Source organism: Carassius gibelio, chromosome B23, assembly GCF_023724105.1.
Source record: "Carassius gibelio isolate Cgi1373 ecotype wild population from Czech Republic chromosome B23, carGib1.2-hapl.c, whole genome shotgun sequence".
NCBI lineage: Eukaryota > Metazoa > Chordata > Actinopteri > Cypriniformes > Cyprinidae > Carassius > Carassius gibelio.
Genome location: NC_068418.1, coordinates 11,005,248 through 11,028,398, shown reverse-complemented (window position 1 = coordinate 11,028,398; position 23,151 = coordinate 11,005,248). Strand labels below are relative to the sequence as shown.

The 23,151-nt window shown below is 36.8% G+C and overlaps 2 protein-coding genes across 3 annotated transcripts in view; both read right to left on the bottom strand.

Moving 5' to 3' along the window:
- Positions 1 to 15,811, bottom strand: part of LOC128012145 (forkhead box protein P1-B-like) — a 44,383-nt gene extending 28,572 nt beyond the window's left edge. For both annotated transcript variants that reach the window (XM_052595190.1, XM_052595191.1), the window contains exon 1: positions 15,648 to 15,811. The gene's annotated coding sequence lies outside the window, so the exon portion shown is untranslated. The remainder of the gene's footprint in view (positions 1 to 15,647) is intronic.
- A 522-nt stretch (positions 15,812 to 16,333) lies between these two features.
- Positions 16,334 to 22,795, bottom strand: eif4e3 (eukaryotic translation initiation factor 4E family member 3). The gene is made up of 7 exons (XM_052594915.1): positions 22,427 to 22,795; positions 21,208 to 21,280; positions 20,795 to 20,889; positions 18,759 to 18,819; positions 18,534 to 18,600; positions 18,292 to 18,447; positions 16,334 to 18,125 (listed from the first exon to the last, which is right to left on the bottom strand). The coding sequence occupies exons 1-7, from the start codon at positions 22,600 to 22,602 to the stop codon at positions 18,079 to 18,081; spliced, it is 675 nt and encodes a 224-aa protein (XP_052450875.1). The 5' UTR covers positions 22,603 to 22,795; the 3' UTR covers positions 16,334 to 18,078.
- Positions 22,796 to 23,151: the final 356 nt, after the last annotated feature.

Genomic DNA, 23,151 nt, shown 5'->3' with positions numbered 1-23,151 from the left:
TAGGCATGAATTTACATGTTCTAATTTAAAATTAGCCTTTTTTTCCTGGTTGTTTTGTGATTGCATCATTTACTATGTTCATGTATTAAACTGAAACGATGCGCATCAAAGTTTTAGTGTAAAAAAAAAAAAAAAGTTTCAAACAGTCCTCATCTCTGCAGCACAGTAGCGCTGAAACACACCTGATAAACACAGTTCTGTTGTATAGCGCGAGCGAGATTAGAAATGACAGACGTAAGAAGAGAAAGTGAGGAAAAGCAGCATCTATTTCGTGCAACAACTACAACTGGTAAAGCTGTCAGCTGTGTGGATATTGGCAATATCATTAACAATTCTCATATATAATCACTTGGGCTAGGAAGTTAACACGTTAATTAGATTAATTATGGAGAAAAATAACGTGCTAAAATTATTAACGCATATAACGCACTTGCCCCGCCCCAGACCTATGTGGATCATCTGCCATTTCATACAGTCGATTGATGACTAATATGAGGCAGAGCAACAACTTACTGTGTGATGGAGTCTAGAAAATGTAGCTAAAATTCTAGATATGGGGAAAAATTCCCATTTTGTCTCATATTTACATCACATAGCTAAGAAATATCACACTAGCTTTAGCTGTAGACTTAAGTGCAATATCACATGAGTGTGAATGTGATTCTGAGTGTTATACAACAGTTCATTACGAAGTTGATATTGTGTTATTTTTCATACATTGTTGCCTGTTTTGCTCAATTTTGCCAACCAAAACAAAGACAAATCAGAACTGTTCATCCCTGAGCAACCCCAAGCGGCATTTCATTTGGAACCATTTGGTGCATTGAACCATTGGCCAGTAGTGTTGGATTTGAAGTGGTGCTGCCAAAGTCTTTTTAGGCAAGTTGTGCCACTCTGCCGCCATCTTGGCAACACCTCCGGGCAGCTATTTCGGACTAACAAGACAAGGCTCCTATTTAAATGAATGAGCATGAGTTGGAACTGCACTTTCACTGGTCACCGGGACATAAAAACTGCATGTATAGAAACAGCAGTAAAATATGATAAAAATCACTGAAAAATGTTGATGACTTTGCCTCAAAATAAGATTTAAAATGCCTTTTTCCCCACAGGTTATACTTTTACTACGCATGCGCAAGGGTTCCTGAACTGTGCGCATAAGTCAGTGGAACCAGACGATAGGCTTAAATGTTTCCCGGCTTGACCTTTAAAAGCAGATGATTGGCTTTCCAGCAGGAGGGGCGGGACATGTGCATACAACCGCCATCTTTGCCGTTACGGGTTTTCCTTATACAGTTGTATTGAGGAAGTGGCATGTCTCTTATAAATTGTCTCTGGTGCTACACAGACCGATCGGTGTATGACATCAAAGTACAGCGAGAGCGATTCAAAAGCACAAGGAGTCGTCTGCTCTTTAAAGCTCTTGCAGTACTTTGATGTCACACATCGATCGGTCTGATGGTGATGACCCGCTTCAAGTCAAACAAGCCTGATCATTTAATCAACCATTCATAAAGAACCATTTACTTCACTCCTGAATGAATCAGCCATTTGAATGATTCAAATGAATGAATAAATGACTTGATGACTTAATCATTAAGATATTTACCATCACCAACTGGCAGTTTTAGTTTATTAGAGTATCATTTCATTAAAGAAATAATTTAACATTTCCATAGTAATAATAATAAAATTAAGAAAATAAACTATTAAAGTTACAATTTACCCAAACAAAAATGACATTTCTGTCATCATTTACTCACATGGTCCAAAAGAGCATATGTAATAAATTCGACAAACAAAACTTTTCTTGCTGAACCTACTTTTTGTAAAATCTGTTTGATGCTTTGCGCAACAGTGACATTAAATTATCTTTTTAAGAGTAATTTCTCCAAATTTGATGTGATTAATTAGATTAAGTAATCTCAGTATCGGTATCAGCTCCAATACTGGCATTTTCTGCCAGATTGGGTATTTATCAGATGAGACCGATGCAAATTTGATATTGTGTGAATAATATTCAGTGTTATTTTTAAGCCCCAAGTAAGTCACAAAAACATGATAAAGCACCAAAATGTTTTCATGCACTATATTTCAAGTGCACGACAATCAAATAAGAAACTTTAATTACAAAATAAACACAAAACAGCGCGTCAGCCCCTCACAGACGACTGACTCCCAAACTAAAACCCAGGCCTGGTCCTCTCTCGTCCGTCACTGTCGTCGCTCCGGTTTTATATGCTTCCATCTCCTCCGTGGGACTCGAGACCGGTGGGTCGAGCAGGTGTTGCTCATTTCCAATCATTCCACCGGCCTCGCTCCTGTTCCCACGTCTCTCGGCCCTGCCCCACTCCTCACAGCTACAAATAATAATAATAATAATAATAATAATAATAATAATAATAATAATAATAAAAAAGGCCAACCAACAAAAAAACTGCATAATATTAACAGACAAATTATGCTCATATTTATAATTCCAAAGTCAGTAAGCAACAGGTGCTTGGAAATGCTGTTTTGTGCTCTTTTATTGATGAGTCGGCTGCGTTACGGCCAGCTGAAGGCGATGCTTCTCTGCTGCTCACTGCACAGAACACACTGCGCCAGGAGAGATGACACTGCGCCAAGAGAGTCAGACCTCCCTCGCGGGGCAGCACTAGCAACATTTTCCAACTGAATCATAGCCAAGGTTTATCCAAAAAAACTCACTAGGTTTGTCATTATATTTATTCTATGGAAAAATGCCACTAAAAGTGTCTGAGGTTTGCTAAATAAAGCGGTCCTGTGTGTGAGGCGCGGGAACTGATGGCAGCGGGTGGTGGATATGTGTGGTGGTCACTGGACGAGTTCTTCTGTCTACTAGTTCTACAGCTTCAGTTTTGGAACTTTCATGCAAGTGAAGAGAGACCCTTCTCAAAGCATTCCGAACATTATTTAAATGACACCGGTACTGTAGTATTTTAAAAATGTATATCATAAGAAAAATAAACACAGGTATTTGGTATGAACCAGTTTACCTCTCAGCACTATACTGTTGCATCATTACGATCGCATGTGATTAATTGCAGAGCACTAGTGTGTACTGTGCATATTTATTATGTATATGTATTTATACATAAATATACACATTGCACACACTTAGTATGTAAACAAACTTTTGAATGGAATTAATCGCGATTAATCATTTTTCCACACTACATAAACACAGTTCCAATAAACAATATATATATATATTTAACAAATATAGCATTCTAAAGGTGCTTTTTGTCCTTGAATAATGTCTTCATTCTCAGTAAATACTGATATACAATACATAAAACAAAAAGTTGAAGCATGCCCGTTTCAGAAAGGATAATTGTAAGAGAAAGGTTCTTTTGAATATCGGTATAACCTGTCTACCTGCCTTCCACGAAGCTTAAAATAAACCATTTAAGACAATGCAGCTGCGTGGGCTGTGTGTACGGTTGAAAAACGATGACATGTTTACAGTTCTCTTTTTATCCCATCCTCATGATGGCAAGAAACCACCGGTTTAAAAATGAACTGGTCATACGAAAACTCAAGAGCTATAAAAGAATGTTTTTAAGCCCTATATGCTTATTAAAGCTCTTCCTTGTCTGGCTGAACATTTTCTCTGGTTCTTACATAGTTAAACACTCTCCCACACAAGGAAGCAGGGGGGCCGATATTTGTTAAATAACTGATTGCCACCATGACTACAGTAAACACTGGGGCCCTAGGTTCGGTGTTTATTAACAAACACATCTTCCTTCTGGAGCAATTTAACATTAACCAGGTGGTATAATCTGCAGATCTGGCAGGTGCAATAATACACAGGGAGGGCCTTATGTAAACAGCTGAGGAGGGCGGGGGAACGGCTCGAAAAGCAACACAGCTAGAGTAAACAGCGAAGAAAATCTCTAGACAAACAAGCAACCCCTCTCCTGACATGAATGTGAACCAGAACAGAGCTCGTGGGATTTGAGTGCTTGTTATTTAGTGCTGCTAACTCAGCCGCTGCCTGTTTCGGCTAGCAGAGACACAGTTGTACTTTCACTGAGAACGAAGGACAAATTTCAGATTGGTGTGGGGTTTTATACATGTTGTTGAAGTCCATGAAAAAAAATGAGGAAGATATGGACCAAACAAGGAATAGGTAAACTTCTCCAATTATTGAGTTCTTATAAATCTTTGCCCTTTTCCTACAATTGACGGCAAGCTCGCATGAAGATCTGCCTCTATACAATCAACAACCGATAGATAGAACCTAGCCCCCACCCTACAATTTTTTTTTGTTTTAATTTTCGCTAATCCAGTTCACTCAGATCACAATACAGAGGAAAAGATCTGTCACTACTTCCATTTCATCATGACTTTATTCAATTCATTAAGTTCCATCCTTCCATTGCATTTAGTTGAATAGATGGCGTCAATGGCGCTACACATTGACAACAGCTAGGTGAACAGATGTTTCAGATCACGGTTGAATGCTGAATTGACCAATCAGCATCCAGGACCAGAACTACTATCTGTTTATATAAGAAAAAATGTGCACTTGCAGAAAATCCATGCAAGAATAACATGCCACAGAGGGGGAAATCTGGAGCAAAACGGCATCTAACATAGACTGCACAAATATCCAACAACTGAGAAAACATTTGTGCACATAAAAACCATGACAAATATGTACTAAAACAAACACTGTACAATGAGAGCATTACATTGTAATGCAACCTGTCCACAAATGTGGGGGTAAAACAGGCCTACATGTGAATCATGCACAACTCTTGTGAGTTACACCGTGTCATTCTGTCATAGGCTGACACCAGGCAGCTTTGCTGTAAATAGATGTGTTAGAAACAACTACAAAACGCCAATCTGAACCAGTATTGGCCTGTTTGACTGATTAAAAGAAACGCTAATGGAAGTTTGTTTGGGTTACATGTTCTTACATCGTCAAAAACATGAAAGGGAACAAAAGCTCATCAACAGTGTAACTGCTGAAGAATGTTTTGAGCGTGTTTATTTGACATACACTGGCATCGGTCTATTTGCACAGATGATAGGCCTTCATCTCATGGATGTTTCTCTGCATTCCTAATGCCTCATTTGCCCATAGACACAAACTTCAGCTGACAAGCAACACAAACATGAGGATTTTAGGGGAGAGGTGAAGCCTCTGAGGACTTCAACTGTAAGGAGGGGAAAACATACACCTACCTGAAGGAATGCCTTTGAAGTCTCATTGAGATATTGATACATAACACAAAGAGGGAGGAAAGCAAAGTAGTAAACACACACTCTTGAGCTCTAAAGGCGCTTAATGTGATGCAGCATCAATACGTGGCTCACTGAGTTACAGTAATTACGTTAGCAAGAACAACAACAACAACAAAACGGTTGTTTGTTGTGTAATTATGACTAGTTCTGAGGATGGTGGGGTTTATCACCAATAATGCAACTGAACATTCAACTGGACAATTAATATGCCCAGGCATGGCTGTTTAATGTTGTTTACTTCTAGGCATTGATCATATATTAATCAATTCGCTAGACCAAGTAATGATACAAAGAAAACATTCATCAGACTCAGTCTACCTATTAATTCTCCAAAATAGCACGTATCTGTGTGTTTTTCACCTCAGCTATGGAAATTAAAAAACCAGTTCATCAATGGCAGCCTCAGGCTATTCTGTTACAGATATTTACAATAAGCGTTTAAAAAAAAAAAACCTTGTGCGCTGTCTAGGAATGAATCACTAGATAAATAAATATTTTAAAAAGGGGAGCGATATGTGGAGAAAAGAGAGCTCTACCTATTAGAGGGAAGATGTTAGATAAAGTGTCCAGGGAAATAAATAATGTTTTGCTAGTTAAATACATTTGACTAATAATGCTATCTTACTGACGGACTGATATTTTAACTGTTATATGCTCTGAATCAAAGTCTTATAAAAAGGAAAGGAACACTAAAGAAAGTAAAAAGCTTCAAAGGGCACAAGTCTATACACAACCTTTACAAATTCTTTCTTCTCAAATGTCATTATTTCACAGATATTTGTAAACAGCGATGCCTTTCATCTTGCTATTATGAAATCATCATTACTAATATTAAATTACTATTATTAAAGCGACAATTTCATGCTTTAAAATTTTCGAATGTTTAAATTGGCATGGCTTAAAAACACATACAAATAAACTTTTGACACAGATTTATCACTGGTCAGAATAACTAATTAATGGGATAATCACAAAAAATAAAAAAAAATCAGCATTTGCACCCCCCAAAGAAAAAGTGATTTTAATAAATATATTTTTCCCTCCAAACAATAATAACAGTTTTATGTTGTTTTGAACCCCTTTAACCTTTACTGGAACAACATGAGGGTGGATAAATGACAAAATATAGTTTTGGTTGAACTGTCACTTAAAGACAAGCAGCTAAGAAACATACACGATGACTCAAGCAGGTGCCTGCTAGCAGAACTACCCGAGTGCTTCACATTACATTCATATTCCTTGAAGTTTATGAAGCCATCAATCATTTACCTGTAACATGTACAGACTTATTTTTGAAGGCTAAACTCGAACACTCATGAGAGTTGTGGTTTATGACAATTGTGTACAAGTCTCACTTCATTCAAGGCACTTTAATACTGCTGGACCTGTCTAAGAATGATTATTGAATGTGCAGACAACTAAAATCGGCAGCATGAGTTCATTCAGCCTGGTTCTGTCAGCCAGACAAGGCTGATGGGAGCAGTTGGCAGAAAGAAGGGGCTAATGGCACTTTATAGTAGGCTACAGCATGGTGTCTGGATGCATGGATCTATTTTTAGAGAGGTTTCTGAGATAATGGAAGAGGCAGCCCTCAAAGAATATCACATTTCATAGCATGGCTATAAACACATGACAAATTACGCAGATACACAAAACCACACTGTACGGATACAAGCCAAGGAAAAGATAGGTAGGCTGCATCAGTGAAATTACAGGGTCCGACAATATAATCTTGAAAATGTGTGACACGCTTAGTACAGAGAGCAGTTTGCTATAGTGCCTGCTTTTCATTCAGGTGTACTACTATGTAAATACACTTTACTGAGATGGAAATTATGTGGTTTCCACATAGAGAGTGAATATGAGGGTGTCAAACATTAGACTTTGAGTTCATTCAAACTTTTTAAACTTCATTAACAGTGTTTGCAGATTACAAACAAAAGTCAAGACTGAAACTTTTTTTTTCTCTGAAGGACATAAATATAAGGACAGTAGTTATAGATATTATCTTTTAATACATTGTTTTGCTTTTTTGTTTTATTCATTTTTTTTATGTATATATGAAATTTTAGGGAATGCACCAAAATGAAAATTGTGGGCCGAAACTGAAAATTCTGGATGCACTTGAACTGCTTTGTAAGATTATTTATTATTTTATGAAATAATATAACTTAAACTTGTAAGATTTTTTAATTTAACTAACGATATTGCATTAAAAAAAAAAACAAGCTAATGAAATGAGCGCACTTTTACTGAAAGTAACAATAAAACTCTTCAGGCACCATTTAGGCACCAGTACCATTGTAAAAGTACTGATATGGCACCGATATTGTAAAAAACTCTATCGATACCAAACCCTAACCGATGTTGCTGGTGTAACCTGTGGTACCATGAGAAAAGCCGAAAAAACAGTGGCTCGTCAGAGAAGCATTATAGCCCGTGACGCCGGCAAATAAATATCAAATCATTAAATCATTATTTAAAACTACAAAAAGAAGACAACAATGGAACAAGAGAAGATGGCATTCTTTTAATCTCCACAAGGACTTGTACCACAGCAGATCAACATTGTTGGTCGCGGACAACAAGTGATATATAATGCTATGTAGTATAATAAATGATAAGACACTTGTTCTTTGCTTTGTTTTATTTTATATAAGAAGGTAACATTAAAACTTATTAAAGTGCACAAACACACACAAAAATCAAGTACATACGGAGGGAGGGTGTGATGATTGGGGCGTGGCCGAGAGCCGTGGCAGACGGGTTCTAGCAGACCAATCACAGCGCTTGTAGTCTGCATAGAACTGAAGTGCCGTTAGATTTTTGGAGAGGTGCACGTCAGGCTACGGCATACTAAACATAGCCTATGGTGCAGCTACAGTGTAGGTTTGACCCAGAGGTAAAAATCAGCCTTTAGCCTTAAAACCCTTAAATTTATATCAGCTTTACTGGTAGTCTACCGTCCGTATGATACATTTTTGGGTATAATTTGTCACAGTTTATTTTATTTTGCTCTCCTCGCTTACATCAACTAAAGTATCCTGCACCCAATAGTAAAAAAAAAAATATATATACACATATACACAAATCCTCGATTCGATTGCATTTTCGATTCTAAGGTCACGGTTCGATTCGATTCTCGATTTTTACATTTATTCTTTTTAAAGCACAGATTGTCATTTTTTAAACTAGACTTTTATGTAATATAATATCTTACCTTTGTTTGCAATGTACCACATTACACTGTCAAACTTAAAACTTTTATTAACAACATAATGCAACAATAACTTATATCTTTAGTCAATTGAAAACTTAAAATAAACTGCCATCCAGTTTCTCTTTTGTAAGTGCAGTTTTCTTCACAAAAGATGACATATATATATATATATATATATATATATATATATATATATAATGTATGTATGTATGTATGTACAGTATGTGTGTGTGCATCATTACAGTCTGTAAAATATGTGTATCTCTTATTACAAGACTGCAATCACTAGCAATCAGAAGAATTCCAGTTAATCAAGTATCTACAAAAGATCTACTCTATAAACAATGCATTAAATTACATTAAAGACAAAAATAAATTAAACAAGCAAAAGAAATGATTACTCACATGTATCTGGTCCACTGATGAAGTCATGGGTCAAGTCAAGTGAATTATTAATCATTTTCTAACAGGCGTCGAATACTGATTTTAGGAAAAGGGGAATAACCAATGACATTTGAGATAACAACTAAAACAGCAAGCCCCGCCCCACGACTGACAAAAATAAAATTGTTCGCGCGAGCAGAGGTGAGATGATCGAGCGCGAGGATGTGGGGAAAGAGCATGCGCGCGCGAGGGCTTTTATTGCGCGCAGAGTACATGTCACGCGCGCGCGAGAGTTTGAAATGAGCTCGCGGGCTCCCGTTTCTTCGCATCCAATTCAGTTTTCCTCTCGCGGAAGCCATATAGCGCGCGCGCCAGCATCAGTTGAATGCTCGGTTATTTTTGTCATTGATTTGCCGTCATACAACATGGGGGCTTGGCAGCATCGACGATTCCATTTTTTAATTCGAAGTTTGAGACTGTGACTTAATTTCGATCGATTTTGATTTAAAATCGAAATCGTGACACCCCTAATATATATATATATAGGAACCGTTGCCATATTTCTTGTTACCATCTTTTATATATCGCTGTCTCGTTTGTATTTGGCCAGTTTGGAGAAAGCATCACCAAACCTGACGGTGATGTGGTTGTCAGGGCAACCGTCACAGCCCTAGTGGTATCAGCATATTTTAACGAGTACGAGTACAGGAGCTCATTATCGGTCCGATACCAGTATCGCTGCATCCCTAATTCAAAAACAAAGTAAAAAATCTTACCGTTCACAAATTTTTGAACAGTACCTTACATAAAAACTTAAAGACTGAAAATCTAATCTTGTTAGATACAACTGAATTTAGGCATCACAAAATTATTCATTTTGAGACTCGCTAAATATGCAACCTACACTATTTCCAATTAGCCACTGTTAACATCAAGCAAAAAATTAATAGAAATGAATACTCTTATATGAAGCATATGCTTCAAACTCTCCAGGATGGCAAACACAGATAGTTTAACCACACTTTACTGTTCCAGAAGATTTGAATAGGTGTGCGAGTCAGTTGAGATAGGACAACAGAATTATCCCCATTTCCATATAGATTACACCAATAAGACAGCATGGTGTGACAAGCAATTCTTTCACAACTCTTCAGCAACACCTTCCCAGTCCTCAAAATAAACTCGTGCTTATTTACCAGATACTGATTACTACGCACACACAAGCTATTCATTTTGTTTTTTACTTTTTGTTTTAGGTGTTCATTTACTTAAAAATTAACCCAGACAGCGGACTAGGCTTCCTGACTCTGCCAAATGTTAACAGAAAAAAATAGTGACTGAATAACGCCAACCAAAAGCAAACCTGTCAACTTGTCCACCAGCCATTACGCTTCCTCACCACGACAAAGTTTGCTTAGTGTTTACGCACTCATCTGAAACCCCTTCACCTAAGGGGAAACCCTTGGTGAAGCCAGAACATAAGAAAGGGGAAACATAATCTAAGGGTGTACTCACCACTAGGTGATCTGAACCGTGCCCGAGCATGTTTGACCCTCAAAGCCCAGTTTGTTAGAATAGTGTGAACGCTCCTTACTGTGCCAGGACATGGTTTGTTTGGATGTCCCTGGCTCACTTGGAAGAGGTGGGCTTGAACACAATTCAGTTGGGCTCGGACGGAGCACAGAACAGCTACTATTTTGTGTGCATTACTGTAATCATTACGACCACACATCTTCTATTAATACAGTACACTAACCAATTAATTTAATTGAATGAATGAATGAATGAATGAATGCCTCCGTAATATTCATCTGATACATGCAGCGCAATCAAGTGAAAATCACTGCACGGCATAATTTATAAATCTATTAGGCAATCTATTAGCGAAAGTGCTTTTCTTCCCCCTTTTTTTTCAAAACAAAAAGTTGCATCGTGAATGCATTGCTCTGGCCCGGAACATTAAAGTGCAATATGAGTGCAGGCCAGTTGGGGAGTGGGGAAAAGGAACAATCGTGCTCGGTTCAAGGCAACCCTAAAAAGGAAATATCTGTTCATCTACACATCCACGCCTAGGAGCACCACACGTACCGCTTCCTCGGAAAGAACAAACCACATTACACTTACTCCTACATTCTCTCATGCTTGTGGCACTCCCTTCAACTATAATATCATTCGTCTCAAGAGTGCAATTTATGTACTACACTGTTGTTTATTAGGCAGTCAGCCATCACAGCAGGACGTCTGAGTATGATATGCCATAAAGGTGTTTATCTAGACAAGTCAAGAAAACTGTTAATCATTAATCCGATTATGACAGTGACATTACCGGTTCCTGACTATCTTGTTCACTGTGTAGCAGGAGATGGGGGAAGTTATGTCATTGAGAAATAAGGCATCACTTTTGTGTAAGTCATTAAAGCGGTTATTAAGCAAGAAGGGCAAAATCTGTCAATCGTTGTATTATTCAGGCAGATATAAAAGTGACAGAGAGAAACAGGCAGTTTATAAACACTATTTAAAGGATAATAACGCCTTATCAATAACACAGTTGTGAAACACAAGACAGGCCATCACATGTTTGTTAACAATATGACGAAGCTCCAGGATACAGAAAAATGCCTGAAGGAGTGCGATCTGAAAGAAGAATGTACTAATGCATGGTTTACCAAACATGGGTTTATGAGTTTATGAGAAGCTAATATCAATTCATAAATCCTTCTGTTTAAAATGCCACATCATCTCACTGAAGGATTTATTTCAAACACTCGATTGATGTTGTGAAGTGAGTTTGGAGTAAAATCATTTTATTAAATGTGGTATTTTCACATGCTTTCAGATGGAGCAGCATTTACTACACAGAGCCATAGTTCACTGAGAAACTACGCAAACTGCTGTCATTATCGCAAAATTATATCTTCGTTTTCATTATCACGCAATTAAATTGTCTGTGATAATGAATGCGATATTGCGTCGCTTGTCAGTAAACTATGGCTCAGTGTAGTAAATGCTGCTCCATCTGAAAGCATGTGATGGAGATTTACTACTAATCACAGAACAAGCTTCACTAACAAGATGCAGGACTATTGCATTTGATTAATCGTGCAGCCCTAATTCAATCATATGTAACACTTAAAAAAAAAAAACAAGTGGGGTTACACAATTAATAAAGATGAAACAGCCATTGATCTTATCAAATTGCAATATTCAAATCGAAGACTGCTATTTAACCGAAGTAGAAGTTTCAGAGTGGCACTCTGTTTATTTATACATTTGCAGCTCATAATATCAGATTTTCAAAACTAGAAAGGGGAATGCATTTGGAAAATCAATGCACACTAGGTTCACTAGACTTTTTATAAATTCACATAAGCAGAACTGCCAACATTTTTGTGGACAGACGTTTACAGCATGCCAATATTAAACCACAATAAAAGCTTGAAGATTTGACATGTTGAAAGCTTGAAAGTAGGGCTGCAACAAACGATTGTTTTGATAACTGAATAATCTAACGATTATTAGAACAATTATTACACTAATCATAGATTATTTTGCTGATTAATCAGTAGACATGACTATTCAGCTTTTGAAATTAGTTAAAATATTGAGTTATACTTATTCTAACAAATAAAGGTAATCCCTTCAGCTTTTGAAAGTAATATGTAATTACAATTAAACAATTTATTCAAACAGATATATTTGGCACACAAAATGAGATGGCAAAGAAACTTATGATAAACTATATGAGAAAGTAGCTGAATGACATCATTATGGCTAAAACCTCCTTTTGTAAGTCATATTGATAACAAAATAAAGGTTAAGTGATAAGACATTATTTTTTTAATAAACTTTTTATTCACAACATAATCTCTCTTAAAAAAAAAAAAACTTTTAGGGTTACGATATTCCAAACAGTCCTGAGCTGGATCGAGTTTTGATCTCTGCAAACCAAACTATAACTTTTAACGAAATGTTTTTCCCCCCACTATTAAAAAAGATTTTATCATTAGCTATAGCTCCACACTGGAGAGCTGCTTTATAACAGAAAATCAAGTTGTAATTCTAACTGAAAACGACATGAGTTTTTCATGTTAAATATGGTAAAGCCGCTAGATTTAAGGGTAACTGTTCCATAAAAGACTATATAAATAAACAAATAAACATGACGTGACTGGACATTTCTGGAGTAAATAACTGAAGTGCAGAGCTTGTGCAAACATTGCTCAAATCAGATGCTTTCTCAACATTCAGTTTTGATGTGGTTTTTTTTTTGTTATTGAGAGGAAAGTGCACAGTATATATTTATACATTCATCCAAACGTCACTCAGTAGTTTCAGGTTTGGCTGCGTTTGCTCTGAGTCTTCTCTTGAATTGCATCAGGAGAGCTGAATTGGGCTACAGTGCCACACTAGTCAAACCACATTATTGCAGGCACTTACATTAGGTCATATGAGATCAGATGACTACTCGACAACAAAAATATTTGTAGACAATTTTTTTTTTATTGTCGAAGTTGTTGATAATGATAAATCAGCCGATATTTGGCATTTTTCAAATATCGGCATTGGCCGATAAGTTTTTCTTCTTGGTCAATGAGACTTACTTTGACGGCGCGGAGAACAGCAGCACCTGAACACACAGTGCTCACACTCTCTCTCGTTTGCTGTCGTCATTAACAGTTCTCTCTAATAAGGAAATAAATCGGTCTTATAATCATATAGAACAGTTAAACTAAGGAATTAATGTATACAAAAAGTATTATAACGATTGCTTTTATATTATTAGTAATAGAAATTATACATTATAATACTTTCTCGTTTGCCGTCAGCACTAAGCAAATACACATTTATGTCATTACAACAAATCTTTGAATGACTAATGAACATTTAATTTCCCAAACCTTGCAAACTCAGTCGAATCCACAAACTTTCCAGAATACTGAGGGCACTATTGGTTACAGTGTTTACTTCCATTGTAATTATATTTTTATTAAATATTTATGTATTTGTGAAAAATACTTTGTCATCTAAAGTATGTTTATTTTACACATTTATTTTTTTAACCATTGTCAAATGATTTCAAATTTCTTAAATATTAATAAATAATTATATCGGCTTCACTTGGCCCCCCTGATTTCCAAGATATCAGCATCAGCTGTCAAAAACCCAATATCAACCAATAGTGTTAGCTTGTTCTTGTAAAGAGTGAATTTAAATATGGGCGATCTGACAAATTTGTATCATGATCAGTTTGAAGACATCCACAATCTACTTCTCAAAGGAATTGTAGATTGTGCAATTAAATATTAATTAAAAAATCTCAGAGGGGTACTCGGCATAAAAAAAAAAAAAGAAAAAAAAAAAAGAATAATTTGGGAACCCTCGGTACTAACAAATAAAATCCTCTTTAACGCTCTACTGAAATTGTTTTCCAGTTGTGCTGAATAGACAGATCTTCACAATGGACCGTAAAGTGAGGGAACCAGATCCTAAAGGCCGGTAACACCTGGTTAGACAACTAAAGTAAAAAAAGACGGAATGGGATGCATGTAAAGAGCTGCAACAAATGATTAACTGAATTGTAAATGCTCAGAGGCAAAAAAGGAGGAATGAAACCAGTCAGGGGCGCAGCTTTATTGTGTTTGTTGTAGTTTCAACAACTTCAAAATCAAACAATGAAACTAAAGGATACCTTCTTTTTTTTTTTACTCTTTAGTACACTCATGTAGGATTATGAAACTCGTCAAACCAACTAGACAATTATGAAACTCAGCAAACCAAGTACACTACAAATGCTGGCTGTGAAAACCTAGAGATATACCAACCTACCTAGGCAGCACTTCTTTTCATAGATGCCCTAAAATAAGTCTAGGAAGATACTTATTTCAGCTATGAGACACAACCAAAGTAACACGCCTTATAAGAGAGTATGCAGAGTCCCTGTTTAAACCTGCTGACCAAAATCAAACCACCCAGCTAGGATTAACACTCAGTTGAATGAGATTTGACTAATGCCCACTGACAAACATTATAATACAGGCTGCATAATTGTAGTGAGGTGCAAAAAAAAAAAAAAAAAAATGATAGGGTAAAGATTGTGTGTTCAAAAAGAAAATAATTGTTTTAAACAAATAATGATTAATACATTTTTATTTTAAGCCTAAATGTATGATTGGGCAACTGCAAAAGTGCATTTAAGTTACTTGATTAACTTCCAAAGACATACATACACATATATACACACACATACATACATATATATCAGTTCAATAATGTATGTATTTGTAGATTGTATGTATTTATGTGCAGTATGATGTCTCTTTTAGTACATGCTGTGTGGTTAATATTTGTTTTATAATCGGTTTAATAATGAAAAAGTAATAAAAAAAACTGTGGGGTTTTGGAGGTTAGACGTGATTTACGACGGACTGTGTCTTGTACAGAAGTTACTCTGGCTTTTTTGTTATCCACATGAACTGAACCAAAGGCACATGTTAGCCAGCTAACACTCCCATAATGGGTTTAAATGGGATGCTGCGAAAATTACTAAGTGTAACGAAAGCCACAGACTTCGTTCAAGGTAAATGACATGTTATAAAACACTAGATAAATGGCGATAAAAGTGTGGCTTTGAATTAGCTGCTCCTCCTGTCTGCTCCCCAGTGCTGCCGTTAGTTCTGATAAGGCTAATAACTAGCAAATCAACCTCGCAATGTAAATTAAGAATAAACAGAGAAGGCAACTTGATAAAAAAGAATAAACTTACCGGGGATGAAGTGGTTTCTCAACAGACAGAAATGAAAAGTTTAACAGCGACCCTGGAAGGAACTTTTGCGAGCTGAAATGTTCGGTACGTCGGTCTCCCATGAAGCTCGCGCAGACGCGCGCTGGCCGCCACACACCGCCGCGTGCTGCACAATGTAAACAAGTGTATTCTTCCGCGATGCGCGTCCCAGGGACTACTTCACGGACCACGCGACTGGAATTCGCATGCATACGGCACCGTTTACAGCAAGCGTCGGATTGTAAACGATAAACAAGATTAATTTGATAAATTTAGTTATGTCAAAACCGAGTTTTTAAGGTGAGTTTGAGAGCAGAGTAGCTGTTGGGGCGTGACGTCACGTCCACCTGCTGAGAACTGTAGTGCGTCGTCGCTAAAGACGCGAGAAAAAATTATGTTGCGCACTAGACCTGATATGATTTATTCCATGAGTGATTAATCAATATAATATTAAAAACGAGCTAGCGGGAAAAATATGTGGAGCTAATCTGGTGAAATGTGAATTAAATAAAAGGTATTGGAGATGAAGACAAGTGAAGACATTAAAGATTGCGTTTAAAGGTTGTGCAGCGCCACCTAGTGGTTACTACATTAGTATGTTATATCATAAATGCATGCAGTTGAAATGAGACATTTTTTTTTTTTTTTAAATAACTGCAGTAGTCGAATTTCGAATTCTGCTTTGTATTTATTCAATATTTCAAAACCTATAAGCAAAAGAAAAGAAAAAATAATAATAATGTAACCGATTAAATACATAGAGATAAACAAAACATCCTGTGAGTGAAGCCCCGGTAGAACTCAAGGCACCATTCCAGAAGATTGACAATCAGTTTGAGGTTTCAGATCCTGATTGGGAGTTTGGAAAACCGACACAAATGCTCCTAAAAATACACTCAATAATCCACGTCAGTACTTGCATCTCATCGAGAGATCAGTGATAGGTAGGAAAAGGCTGAAATAAGGTCAGCTGCATGTACAGGATGTTTTGCACATCCCTGCCCACATGAAGGACAAAATCATAATTGTGCTTTTTAGTGCATTAAAGGGCCTGATTCCTGATTCAGTTCATTTTGGGCTTGAAGTTTCAGTCTTGACGAACCTAAATAAAATCACAGCAGTAAGTGAGCTAATGCAAAAAACACATCAGTAAAGACGAACACGAGAAACATGATTTTAACTCTCTCTATGCAAGTCCAGAAAGACACAGACAGGTGCAGATCTCAGACGATGAGGAATTATAACACCGGGAAACAGAAAGGAAATCTCTTTGGTACTGAAAAACTAAAAAATATATGCTCTGATGATTACACAGGTCATTTTCAGTTTCATAATTTGACAATATCTACACTAGCTCACCTCCACTCAGAAGTTTTCCAACATAAGCATCCATCCAAACACAAAACAAACTACAACAATAACAAGACACAGTGTGATTACAGTGAATAAAAAGGCAGTAAGAAGCAAAGGCATAAGTTAAGAAAAATAGACTTAATGATTTCAGACAATGAAAATACGAAGCATTTGGACTATTCTGACAAAGACAAGACACTAAGCGCCTACAGCAACACAGAGAACAAAACGAAGGATATCGACCACGAGGCAATACCCGAAAAAGAAAGTTCACCAGTGCTTTGGCGCCATTCTAAAACAGCTTTGACTTACATAAAATACTACAAGAGGAGGTCTGGATACAGTTTTCTAAATCATAAAAGCAAAGCCGTTTGCAAGATGCAAGGATTTACCCTCATGTGATTAATACAGGATTATTTATTTTAATTTACGTAAATATCAAATTTAGGGTGAAAACGTGAAATTGCATATGCATTTTGCTGTATACTTAAGGTTATAACCAAGGCTGTTACACCCACTTACATTTGCTCTGAAAATCATTAATAACCTCCAAGCCAAAGAGTTTTTTTCCAAAGAGAAATGTGCAATACTTTTGCATAAAAGAGTTCCCAGAAGCAGATTAAGCTTAGCCTTAGACCTTTTTTTTTGACCATTTAAGGAAAAACAGCCCTAAAAAGTTTGATCCTAATGGATTTCTAACGCAATGAGTATATACCTTGACAAGCAGCAACTGTCATTGGACTGCACATTTGATCAATAAACCTAGAAATGTGGGGGCATTGCTCAATCGTGCTTTATATTACATATGCTACTGGCTATGTGAGCTTTATTGATATTGCCTAAGTATCTGTTATGAGAAAACTCCTTATGAAAAGCATGGAGGGATTATCTGCAATGCTTTACAGCTTAAAAACAGGGCTGTATCGTTCCCTAAGTGATATGAAACGACCGCAAAACCAAAGTGTTCTGTTCGCCCAGGAGGGATTCTTTCTCCGTTTTCAGTCCATTTTCTAGGATCAGTCCAAAAACAGGGAAAACTGCGGTGAATGTTCAAAGCCTGCTAATGTCTTGAGCGACCACCTTCAAATGCATGGTGCTCCTCGTGTGCTGAAAAAAACAAATTGGAATCAGTCATTAACAATTCTATGTTTTTGCACTTAAAACGTATTAAATTACCTAAACCAAATCTATAAATACGATTAAATTTAATGTATGACACTGTATCAAGCCATTAGGGTTTGCAGTGAGCACAATGTAAACCGCTGACACTTACGTTTATAAAATACTGCTTTAAAAGATATCTGTGGAAGAAGTTCGTAGATTCTTCCTAAAACGTTGGCCTCGTTGGCAAAAGAGGCGTTTCCATTCCAGACCTGAACCACATCTTCTCGTTCTCGCACACTGACACTTACTCCTACCACCTCATCCTCTAAAAGACAAACAGAGATTGAATTATTTATTTAAATGTTATCAATAAAATAAACTTAATTTCATAGAACATGTTTCTGTGCTCACCTGATGCACAGTAATCTGTGAACTGTTCACCAATTGTAGCCAATAGCAGCTCCTTCCACACAGCTAACTGGTAGAAAAAAAAAAAAATATGGACAGATATGGACAAATTATATTTTGGCAGTGAAAGCACATAGCAGAATGTATGGGGAAATGCTGAATTTGTGTATGTATTTAACATATTTACATTATGCAGTCAGTCTACAAGTCAAAGTGTAGCAGACTTACTGTGCTCTCCTTTGGCACTTTCATTTTCCAAACACCTCCCTTGGCATTGCTTTCCTCTTCCCTGTGTAGACAGATACAAAATATTTTTAAACAAAATGGTTTATATTAATAGCACCAAAGCATTTCCCAAGCTAAAGACAGATCCACATTCCAGTTAAAAGGTTTGTGGACATAAGATTTAGCTTTTAAAGGAAGTGTCTCATGCTCAGAAAGGCTGCATTTATTTGATCAGAAACACCGTAAAATAACTAACTTAAAATAACTTTTCTATTTGAATATATTTTCAAATGCAATGTATTTCTGTGATGCAAAGCTGAATTTTCAGCATCATTACTCCAGTCTTCAGTGTCTCATGATAGATGACAGATATCTTTGCTGCTTAAGAAAATTTTTTATTAACAGTTTAAATGAAACAGAGTTGCTCAGGATTTTTTGATGAATACAAAGTCTGAAAGAGCAGCATTTATTTGAAATAGAAGTTTTGTAACATTATACAGGTGCTTCTCAATAAATTAGAATGTCGAGGAAAAGTTCATTTCAGTAATTCAACTCAAATTGTGAAACTCGTGTATAAAATAAATTCAGTGCACACAGACTGAAGTAGTTGGTTCTTTTAATTTTGATGATTTTGGCTCACATTTAACAAAAACACACCAATTCACTATCTCAACAGATAAGAATACTTCATAAGACCAATAAAAATATAAACACTTTTAGAGAATTGTTGTCCTTCTGGAAAGTATTTTCATTTACTGTACATGTACTCAGTACTTGGTAGGGGCTCCTTTAGCTTCAATTACTGCCTCAGTTCAGCGTGGCATGGAGGTGATCAGTTTGTGGCACAGCTTAGGTGGTCTGGAAGCCCAGGTTTCTTTGACAGTGGCCTTCAGCTCATTTGCAGTTTTTGGTCTCTTGTTTCTCATTTACCTCTTGATAATACCTCATAGTTTCTCCATGGGGTTCAGGTCTGGTGAGTTTGTTGGCCAGTCAAGCACACCAACACCATGGTCATTTAAACAAATTTTGGTGCTTTTGGCAGTGTGGACAGGTGCCAAATCCTGCTGGAAAATGAAATCAGCATCTTCAAAAAACTGGTCAGCAGAAGGAAGCATGAAGTGCTCCAAGATTTCTTGGTAAATGGGTGCAGTGACTTTGGTCCATTGTGTGAAAACCAACACCAGCAGATGACACTGCAGATGATATGAGCTTCTCCACCTTCCTCCAGACTCTAGGAAATTGGTTTCCAAATTAAATACAAAACTTGCTCTCATCTGAAATGAATTTGAACCACTGGGCAACAGTCCAGTTCTTCTTCTCCTTAGCCCAGGTAAGATGCCTCTGATGTTGTCTGTGGTTCAGGAGCGGCTAAACAAGAGGAATACGACAACTGGAGCCAAATTCCTTAACACATCTGTAAGCCTTGACCCCAGCATCAGTCCATTCCTTGTGAAGTTCACTTAAATTCTTGAATCCAGTTGGCCTGACAATCCCCAGAAGGCTGCAGTTCTCTCGGCTGGTTGTGCATCATTTTGTTCCACTCAACTTTCTGTTAACATGCTTTGATACAGCACTCTGTGAACAGCCAGCTTATCGGCAGTTAATTTTTGTGACTTACGCTCCTTGTGAAGGATGTCAATGATTGTCAGAGACCATTTTGAAGGCCCAGGAAACCTTTGCAGGTGTTTTGAGTTGATAAGCTGATTGGCATGTCACCATATTCTAATTTGTTCAGATAGTGAATTGGTGGGTTTTTGTTAAATGTGAGCCAAAATTATCACAATTAAAAGAACCAAATACTTAAACTACTTCAGTCTGTGTGCACTGAATTTATTTAATACACGAGTTTCACAATTTGAGTTGAATTACAGAAATAAATTAACTTTTCCTCGACATTCTAATTTATTGAGAAGCACCTGTAAATGTCTTTACACACAATTGTGATCAATTCAATGCATCACTGTTGATAACAAGTTATAATTTCTTTTAACAATAAAAAAGAAAAAAGAACAAATAACGTGAATTGGCTGAAGACTCACCACAGTGGTCTTCTTTCTCCTCGCATTAAGTGGTAGCTACACCTCAGAGGGAGGCAGGACACAGGAGGAATGTTGTTGTACACACTCCAGAAACTCTTTATGTTATGAAAAACAGGTGATCCATAATATATCAGCAACAATATATTCCCCAACTGCAATGGTAAACTTTTTTTTCTGCTGCCTTACAAAACTATTTAACACTATTACTGTCCATTACAATATTTTGGTGCCTAATTTCATTTAAGTCATATACAAATCTAAATGTATGCTATAATGAATTGGAAAGATGCATTTAATTCAATTAAAATGAATAAATCTTGATTAATATATCAAAGGACTAGTTTTTCAGGTTGATCAAGCAAAACATAAAATTCTAATTACAAAATGACTTCTAATAAAAGTGCAACACCTACCTGTACAGTGTGGACAGTGTATATCTTTTTGAGATTTGATTCACACTCTGCTGCCGTTGTCCCTGGTAATGACCTTAAAGATATAAAGAATTAAAAATAATTACAAAATGCACACTAATAAATAGATTTAAAAGAATAATTCACTTAAAAATTTAAATTCTGCCATCATTTACACACCCTTGTGTCATTCCAAACCTGTATGGCTCTCTGTCTTCCGAGGAACAAAGGTGAATTTCTTAGTAATATAAATCAAAATAGTGGCTAAGATAATGAAAGTGAATGTGAACTGTTGCTTAAAGCTTCAAAATTACAAATGATTGCTTGAAGTGCTGTCTTTTTTGTCATTTTGAAGCTTGACAGCTTCATATTATGTGATTAAAAACAATCTAGACATTCTTCAGAAATTCCCCTTTTGTGTTCCATGAGCAAAGGAATATCATAATTTTTGTAATGACATGAGGGTGAGTAAATAAAGACAGATTTTTAGCTGAACTATACCTTTGAACAAGACATCTCTACACTATGCTAAACTTGGCACATCATCCATATCTGTATCATAAACCATAGATTCATAGGGGTGTTATCTCCGTCTTATGTCAAGTGCTATTCAGTGCTTGTGATAGTCCCATAGGACACAGAACACAAGCATTTCACAATCCTTATGGCAACCAAATGTCAGTTTGATTGTAAACAGGACTTCAACCCTTTGAGAACCATTGCCAAAAACTGCAGAGAAGATTTTAAGGAAGAGAACCTTAAGGAAAAGTCGTATGCAAATGAACAAGCAACTTAAAAGTGGTCACTTATTCTTCACTAACAGTGTCCTACATTTTAAAAACACCGAAAAAACTTAAATTGGCTAGTGACAAAGCCTTGATGTACACCTTTGCCATATTACTCTGCTGAGTTACAGAGCTCCAGAACAACATGCAATCTGATATTAAATAACAACCATGACCTACAGGTGACTCGACCTACTTTACTAAGTTATTATATCAGCTATGCGTTATGACACTCTTAAAGCTTACAAACACTTAATAGAAGAACCTGAACCATCTAAGTTACTATTGTTAGCGGTGCTCGTTTAGAAACTGAAAATAGTAAGGTTGGTTAGCTATATAAAAAAAAAGAGAAATACCAATCTTGGGCCTTTGTTGTCAGGCTCGTGGATATAGAAAGTGGAATCCTTATTAACAGTAATATAGCAAAATCAGCCTACCGATCCAGCCAGAAGGTCCACGGGGAGTGCAGCGGCAGCGAGGTGCCGTCCTCGATGTGGTTGGTGATGTTTTCCAGCTCTCTCTCGTCGATGTGGATGTCGTTTTCCGTAGAGTTCACAGGGCTGCTTTGTCTCGCCGTGTTCAGCTGCAGGTTTGGGGTTGCAGGAACCGCCATTTTTGCTTTATTGCCGCTAATCGATGTCTGAGCGTTTTGCCGGGAGATCTATAATAATCTCCACATCCAAAAATAGGCAGATTATTGATGCTGACTCATTTGCCGATCGGCCGGCTGGACTTGCCGCGTCACCGCACAACAACAACAACAGAGTCGGACTGGAGAGGGTGACGTCAGACGCAGCGCGCCCCGTCTCACCGCACTTCAATATAAAAGCATTCAGACGCACTCTTAAAACAAGTGGTGTCAATTTCAAAGGTTTGAGATTTTAATCAGGCAAACCACTGGTAAGAAACCAATCTGTTATCTAGCTGATTCATCTGATGGCGTTTGCTTGTAGGCCATTTCGTATCGGCGTCAAACTGTGTTGATATTTTGAATAAAACTTGAAATAAGTCAAAATAAAATAAAATCTGAATAATAGATGAAAAACTTTTTAATTGACAATTGAAATTAACTAACTAAAATCAGTGAATGATATCTTGGCAGTGAAGTATAAGTTCAACTGAAATAAAAAAAGGTTAAATTAAATAGAAATATGCAGTCCTT